This window comes from Miscanthus floridulus, chromosome 1, assembly GCF_019320115.1.
Source record: "Miscanthus floridulus cultivar M001 chromosome 1, ASM1932011v1, whole genome shotgun sequence".
NCBI lineage: Eukaryota > Viridiplantae > Streptophyta > Magnoliopsida > Poales > Poaceae > Miscanthus > Miscanthus floridulus.
In genome coordinates this window covers 25,485,540-25,493,836 of record NC_089580.1, presented here as the reverse complement: position 1 = coordinate 25,493,836, position 8,297 = coordinate 25,485,540, and the positions used below count along the sequence as shown (strand labels likewise).

Below are 8,297 nucleotides of genomic sequence, written 5' to 3'. Positions count from 1 at the left end.
TGGACTTTGAAAAGAAGAAAGAGAAAAACAAAAAGCTCAAGGCAAAGGTGAAACTTGATAGGAGCTTTTTCGTTTTGGTGATCAAGACACTTAGTGAGTGTGATCACATTTAGGATCGATAGCCGTACTATTAAGAAACTTGCATCGAAATGTGGTTATCAAAGTGCCACTAGATGCTCTAACTTATTGCATATGCATTTAGGATCTAGTGGAAAGCCAACACCCTTGAAAATGTTTATGAAAATATGCTAACACACGTGTACAAGGTGATACACTTGGTGGTTGGCACATTTGATCAAAGGTGGTGAAGTTTGGGGTCAAAAGGAGGAGTTTCGTATTGACCGGACTCTGACCCCGCGTTCGGTCAGTAGCGTGCAGTGAAGGTCGCCCCCGGTCCTTTAACCGGACATTGAGAAGAAAGAGGACCGGACATGCAGGAGGTGCGTCCGATCATGTGATGACGTACGTAGACGAAAGCATCTGAACAGCCCAGTAAGGACCGGACTCTGGTCCGCATCTGGTCGCCTATGATCGGACGCGTCCGATCAAGAAAATGTGGCTTTGGATGTTCTCTGGAAGTGACCGGACTTCATGTTATTGGAGTGTCCGGTCATTCCATCGGTGCTTCCGGTCGCCGGGTGTTGGTGCGCAGGAGCGTGAGGACCTGACGCGGGCGTGTGCTTCCAGTCACAACTTAAGTGCACTGATGACCGTTGAGATCGGACGATCAGCATTTGAAGCTAGAGACACATGGCGAAAAATTGAGGATCAGACGCTGTGGTCCTGCGTCCGATCGATCTGACCGGCGCGTCTAGTCAGCCCGAATTTCAGAGAAATGAGGAGCCAACGACTATATTTCGTTGGGGGCTCTATTTAAGGCGTGTGGTCGGCTCTAACTCGCAAGCTGGGTCATTTGCATTGACATAGCAACCTTATGAGCTTAGCTAAAGCCCTCTCACTCATCTCCATCATTGATTCATCATCTTTATGAGATTGGGAGAAAATCCAAGTGCATTGCTTGAGTGTTTGCATCTAGAGACACTTGGTGGTTGTAGCCACCTAGACGGCTTGGAGCAGCGAGGATCGTCGAGCGGAGATTGGTGATTGTCTCCGGCTCCGATCGTGGTGATTGTGAAGGGTTCTTGACCTTTCCCCGGCGAAGAGCTAAAAGGTACTCTAGTGGATTGCTTATGGCTTGTGTGATCCTCATCTTGTATTGGTTGTGCGGCACCCTATTGAGGGTTTGACGTGTGATACTAATTAGTGCGTGAACCTTCAAGTGAGGGAATCATCACAACGAGGACTAGCTTGACGGCAAGCAAGTGAACCTCGATAAAAAATCATTGTGTCATCATTTGATTCCGAGATGATTGGTCTTCATTGGTATTCATTCTTATGATTGATTGGTTTATTCCTCGACTCGGCGGTATAACCATCTTGCTCTATCTCTTTACATTACCGCAAACTAGTTGTCAAGCTATTTAGTATAGCTAGTCGTGAGAGCTTGTTAGTTTGGTTAGTGTGGCTCTTTAGTTAGCATTTAAGAGCACACTAACTTAGTGTAGTGATATAGCCATTGTATGGATAGACTATAGAAACTAGAATTGTGGTAGGTGGCTTGCATTTTTAGTAGGCTAGCGCAATACTCGCTTCGCCTCATATTTGTCTTACCAGTTTGCTAAGTGTTGTTACAGAAATTTTTAATAGACTATTCACCCTCTCTAGCCATTAGAATCTTTCACTGATTAACATCATGAATATATAACGCGGAGTGGGACTTATTTTTCCTTAAAAAAAACTATTTGTTGTAGTACATATACATACTTTTTCACGTATTGCTAGAATAAATTTATTTCGAATTTTTCTTTTGCTAAAACTAAAATACTTTCTAGTATATTTGACTTTATATATATAAATATGCATATTCTAGTGGTATAATACAAAACTACGATTGTTTAAGCATGGTCTAAGTTGCAAAACTATCAGCATGTGGGCCCTGCATAAAAAATTTAAGCAAAATTGACTCTGAAAGTTTGTTGGAAATAAGATTCAAAGTGAAGTGAAGAATGTTATCTTTATACCTCATTTGCGTAATATTGCTCTCAATCTAAAAAAATGATAAACTAAACTCTGTATTTTATTTTTTCATCAGGAGTAACATGGTAATTTTACCCTTGACTTAACACCGCTAATTAAGTGCTAGAAACGGATGGAAGACCATATAGATAAAATGAATTTTGTTTTCAGGGCTTACAAGTAAGTTTGAAAAAAAAAGATCATACTCCGTGCTCAATCAAGTTAAAATAACTTACATCTAATAGTATAAAGTATAATTTCAAAACATATTAACTGTAACCTAAGATCACATCTATAGATATACCTAGGCGTTCGCGAAACTTTCTTTTTGGGAGGGAATTTCGCGTAGCTTGCTGTGCAGCTTTTGTTTTTTTTGGCAAAGACTTGCTGTGCAACTGTGCGTGAAACTGACGTCCACAGGCGTGACCGCATGAGCCCAGGCCCAGCCCATCCGCTTCACAGGTAGCCAGGCAGGCGACCGCGCTCCGCGGCCCAGCGGGCACGCGCGCACGGAGGCGAAGGAACCGCACGCGTTTGGAGTGGGGCAAATTCGCGGAAGAGCCGTGCTGGATTTCGCCGCGCGGCTTTGGCAATGGCAACCTTTCCGTCTCTGACCCTCCCCCGCAGTCTCCGCCTTCCTCCTCCCCGCTGCTCTCGCAAGTACTCCTCACCAAAAGTCCAAATCCCAAATCCCAAATCCCAAATAAAAAAAAAAGAGTCGGATTTTCCATCCTGCTCTCGTGCTCGATCGATCCCCTCCTTGCTCTCCACCGCCTCCCTCGGCTTGGTCGCGTCGCCTCGCGTCCACGCCCCACCAACTCCGAACTCCTTCCCCCTCTTTCCCAAATCGAGCAGGCGGCGGGGAGCCCGGCGGCTCGGTTTCTTGGGTCCCAGATTCAATCCCTCCCCGAATCTCACCGCCGGCATCGCTACCACGGTAAGTCCCCTCTTTTTCAACGCCGTCCCACGCCTATTCCTGCGAATTAGGGTTCCTGATTGCGCATTTCCGCCATCGCGTTCGATTGAATCTACAAGCTTGCCGTTTTCCCTGCAGGATCGCCATGGAACCCTGAGGTTGTCGCGGGTGTCGAGATGCTATAGCCGCCAGCCTGCAGCGGCGATCGTCTCCGGGCCGGGCTAGCCATGTCGTGGGGGCGGTTCCGCTTCACCCCTCACAACGGGCTCAGCCGGACGCGGTGGACGCGGGGCTTCCCCGCGCAGAGGTCCGCGCCTTGCACCGTGGTGCTCAGCGATGAGGACGATGATACTGACGATACCTCCGACTCGGAGGTTCTCATAATCGACGGCGCAGCTGCGGGAGTATCAGCTTCTGCGGCGGGACCTGGGTCTCAAGCCAGGAAAGGGAACCGCTCCTCCAGTAACGTGATCAACATAGATGATGATGAAAACGAGAAAGATGGTACAGGAGGCGATAAAGTAGGTCCCAGCATGTCCCGTGCTTCTGGGTCTCCAGCAGCGATGACACCGGGTCGGGGTTCTCCAGGGAACAGATATGGGTTGGATTCCATGTCTGACAGCTCTGAGAGCGATCTTACCGGAGGATGGGACTCTGACACTGATGATGGCAGCTCTGATTGTGAGATTCTCGATGACACTGGTACAGCCCGTAAGATGTGGGAGACGGCTGCTTCCAGAAAAAAGCCGCCTCATGGTGTCCATGAGTGTAAGGATGCTGGGGCTACTGCATTCACATCATGTGCTGGGGTGGAGACACAGCCAGGTAAAAACTCTGAGCATCTCTTTGGTGCCGAACGCCATCCAGATGAGAGTATGTCTTGGTTTTACAGCGCTGCAAGCAAGTATGACTCACAAAATAGATGCAGCGGTACAAAGGAAGGCCCTGGGCATGCTCAAAGTAGTGCTGGCAATGCAAAGGGTGTCAATGGTCCTTCTGTGCCAAATGCCGAAGATGTGCAAAATAATACCGGCAGGTCAAAGGATGACCATGACCAGTCTTCAGTGCCAAATGTCAAGGAATGTTCAATGGTTGGTTCTGAAAAAGCTTCAGAAGGGGTTCAATCGCCTCGGCCGGATGAAAACTCTGCCTATAACTTTGCCTCTGCAAATAGGTTTTTTTCTGGGATCTCGTCAACGGACAGGAAAGATGGAAGTCCTCCAATTTCTGTCAGTACTCCTGAAAAGGTTGATGAGAAAATACCTGAAGATGTATATTCAGAAAAGGATCAGTCACCACCTGAAGCTTCCTATAACACAAATATTTATTCTGCTCAAGATAATGGTCCTGTCAGGGGTAAGGATTTGCTTCAAGATCCCGAGGACTTAGGGCGATTTGTGTCAGTGATTGGTGAACGTGAAAAACACAAAGAATCTGTTGAGTACAAGCGGGCAGCAGAGGAGGAGTGGGCATCGAGACAGCGGCAATTACAAATACAGGTACAGTATTTTGCTACTTTGAATTGGTGTTAAACTATATACTGGAAATATGTGATGCCATGCATAGTTTGGGAACATAACATCGAGCATTCTGTATTCAATGTGATTTCAGTTGTGGCAGGCTAATGCCTGCCTAAGTTTAGACTTATTTTTTAATAAAAAAAGATGCTCCCTCTGTTCCAAAATAAATCAATTGGATTCAACTAGAGTTGTCCTAAGTCAAACTATTTTAAGTTTGACCAAATTTATAGGAAAAAGAGCTCCAACATTTATGACAGCAAATTAGTATCGCTAGATATATGAAATATATTTTCATAATTTGCTTATTTGGTGTCAATGATATTGTTACCCTTTCCTATAAAGTTGGTCAAATTTGAGGTAGTTTGACTTAGGGTGATTCTAGGAATTGGTTTATTTTGGACGAAGAAGTGATAATCAAAGTAGCTATCAGACTAAGACTACTAATTTGTTTGGATCTGTCACAACTCATGATGTTTGTTTGTTGAAAAACATTGTGTAGGCTGAGGAAGCAAAGAAATTGCGAAAGAGAAAGAAAGCTGAAGCTCAACGCTTGCTTGACATGGAGAAGAGACAAAAGCAAAGATTGCAAGAAGTCCGTGAATCACAGAGAAAGGTCTCTCGTTCTACCAGTATCCAGTGTTATGCTAGTAGAATTCATTGTAAATCTTCATATTTCTTTGGCATTATATGGCACTTAACATTTCTTTCTTCCTGTAGAATGAAGAAGCTATACAGCTTAAGGAGCAGTATCGGGGTGTAGTCAGAAAGGAACTGGAAGATTTGGAAAGGAGACATTGGGATATGACTTCAATATTGCATGCGCTAGGCATCTCTGTTGAATGTGGTGAGGTATGCCCTGTTCTTATGGATACACTCAACCCATCACTTGCTGGTTATAAGAAAAATTATTTGCTGCTAGCTTCTTTTTTTGTCATATTGATTGTGTACGTTTTGCCTAGTACAAACACTGTTGGTCCTTGTCTCTTTTAACCATAAAAGTAAAAAAAAAATATTTGCTGCTAGCTTCTTTTTTGTCATATTGTTTGTGTACGTTTTGCCTAGTTCAAACACTGTTGGCCCTTGTCTCTTTTAACCATATAAAAGTAAAACCCGAAGTGTCTGAGTTTTATGAACAGCTATGGGTAGTTTCGGCAATTGCAGGCAGATGAATATGTACATATACAGCAACTGTATATCAACTTCGCAGGACTAGATATTCATCTGCTATGCACCTTAAGCTCATACCTATAGGTCCTTATTCATCTGCTATGCACCTTAAGGGTAATGACAGTACTTCGGTACTCCCTTCGTCCCATAACTATAGGTCCTTATGACTTTTCTATCTAGGTATATAGCTTCTACTATGCACCTAGATATATACGCTAGACACAGTTAAAAAAAGAGTAAAATCTATGTATCTGGAAAAGCCAAAAAGCATATAATTTGGAACAGAGGGAGTGAGACTAAGCCAATAAGGCAATAACTCTGTATAAGTGAAGATCAGTAGCTACCTTTATTTCATAACCCTGTGTTCTTATTCAATGAGCTCATTTTTTTCCCCAGAGACTAATATATAGGCTTTCTGCTCGGGACATAGAAGAGATTTAGGAATAATTGATGAGATTACTTAACCTTTTCAGGTTAAAGCCTTCAAGCAAGCTCTTCTGAAATTCCATCCGGACAGGGTATCAAGAAATGATATTTATCAACAAGTAAGAGCAGAGGAGACATTTAAGTTCATTTCGCGGCTGAAGGAGAAGCTACCTCGGTTATCCTAATAGCCATCCCAACTCAGTCTCTTTTTTACACATGCCTTAGTCGCATCCTCCTTTTAACCTGTAGTGTCAAGGTACAGAGTTCAGAGTATGTTTATTACCGTTCTTAGATGTGGCTTTAGCTTGTGTTAAATGTGACTCTCTTTTTTTTTTTTGGGGGGGGGGGGGGGGGGGGGGGGGGGGGGGGGGGGGGGTTGGGGGGGTCAGCTATGACCTGGGATGGTAAACACCTCGATTTATGGTGGCGAAACGGTTGTACATGACCGATGGCAGAAAGATCATTCTTTTTTAAGACCATCTTTATTAATTTATCCGACAGAATGGTATCGTCCTCTGGTTTTCAGTTATCTGCATTTTTGTAGTAAAAGGCGCCTAGGAGACATCAGAACATCGCAATTAAATCGGATGCATTCCTCTCTATTGTTGTTACATATGCAGCTGCATCCCTAATCTGTACGTAATTTGGAACGACCAACAAAGATATGGAATTTGATGCATAAAGGGAAACGACTACAAAGCTGTATTCTGTAGAAATGAAACTTGATGCAAAGGATAAAGGCCACTGTGATATGAATGTGTACGTATTATGTGAGACTCGAAACTACCACAAACCGGCACGTGTTATGGTCGTGGAAATGGAATATTCGATGCTGCACATATATTACATTACATGCGTAAAGTACTCGTGCGACCGACCAGTGGAAACGGTGAACAAAATATACACATTGCAGATGTGCTACTTATATATGGTGGTAAAAAATACGGTAGACCACTACTGCTGCTTCTCGCGATCACGACGATACTGCACCAGGCGGAGAAGCGAGTTGCTGAATTTTGGGCTACCACACCGCGATGGTAAAAACTGAAAAGAAACCTTCAGCTGCTCAGGTGGCTAAGCATCCATGGTGGCAGTCCAACGCGGGCCTGCGGCTGCGCTGCTGCCGCTTCCACCACTGTCCCACCTGCTGCCACAGGGAAGATGCTGCAAAAATCGGACGGTCATTTTTCTTGTCAGTTGCTTCCTGAAATGTGCCCTAGGTGTAACCTGGTTGAGTATAGGCGTACGGCTACTGTTTTGGAAATTTACAAGATAAAAACCGCAATTCTAAAATTTATCAAAAAAATGCATACATCTAGATGGATGATTAATTATATTGACACACAACAATTTGTAGAAAAAAATTTGACCACATACTTTCTGTGAAGAAAAAAACGAGTATCATTTCGCAATCTTTTTCTTTGAGGCTCATAAATGAACATTGTGTGTCAACTGTCAACATTGCCCATGGTCTACAAGAATCTACATTTTTTCACTAATTTTAAAAATGCACAAATGTATTTTTTTTAAATGGGGTTTAGCTAAGCCCAACCTCACTTAAATCTTTACCCCAAAATGAGGTCACCTCACTATTTGGGATTGTAGCGCGATGTGAATGTGATCTACCTGATATTTGTTGTTGGGGCAGCTTCCCTTATCATGAAGGACGAGGAAGACGAACTGGTCTGCTGTTGAGTTTGGTCCCGTTGCACTTGCTGCCGCTGGGCTTTCTGCTTCTCCGCGAGCTGCAGGCAGGAGTAACGCTTTCTGTAAATTTAATTTGCTTCATGAGAAAACAGAGGGCCAGCTGAGCATCGATGAGGCGACGTGTTGAGTAGCAGCAGCGTCTGCGGTCTGCCTACCTCCTTCTGCAGAACCTTGTTCTCCTCCTGCAGTGACTTCTCCTGCGGTAACAATGGCAGCGCATGCCAACACTCAGCACAGCGCAAGAGCAGGAATATTTTGTGGATGTAACAAGGCAACCAAAGTAGTCAATACTTGCAACAAACCATGTCCATCTAATGGGCAGCTAAAGAAATCATACAATTCTTAAAAAGGAAGTTTAAGCGAGCTCAACAATTTACCTTCCGTTGGAGCTGTGAAATTGACTCGAGCATAAGCTGGCTCTGCACATGCCATGAATATTTACTTGTTAGCTTTCCAACATGCAGAGCGCATGGCTGTCAGTGGCC

At 44.2% G+C, this 8,297-nt stretch overlaps 2 protein-coding genes across 2 annotated transcripts; one reads left to right on the top strand and one right to left on the bottom strand.

Annotated features, from left to right (window-relative positions):
• The first annotated feature begins 2,410 nt into the window (after positions 1-2,410).
• LOC136462428 (uncharacterized) lies at positions 2,411-6,446 on the top strand. The gene is made up of 5 exons (XM_066461554.1): positions 2,411-3,013; positions 3,131-4,491; positions 5,012-5,125; positions 5,230-5,361; positions 6,153-6,446. The coding sequence occupies exons 2-5, from the start codon at positions 3,220-3,222 to the stop codon at positions 6,288-6,290; spliced, it is 1,656 nt and encodes a 551-aa protein (XP_066317651.1). The 5' UTR covers positions 2,411-3,013; positions 3,131-3,219; the 3' UTR covers positions 6,291-6,446.
• Positions 6,447-6,852: 406 nt separating this feature from the next.
• Positions 6,853-8,250, bottom strand: LOC136462333 (MADS-box transcription factor 14-like). The gene is made up of 4 exons (XM_066461470.1): positions 8,190-8,250; positions 7,968-8,009; positions 7,732-7,850; positions 6,853-7,269 (listed from the first exon to the last, which is right to left on the bottom strand). Exons 1-4 carry the CDS (start codon positions 8,220-8,222, stop codon positions 7,164-7,166), a joined length of 300 nt encoding a protein of 99 aa, XP_066317567.1. The 5' UTR covers positions 8,223-8,250; the 3' UTR covers positions 6,853-7,163.
• Positions 8,251-8,297: the final 47 nt, after the last annotated feature.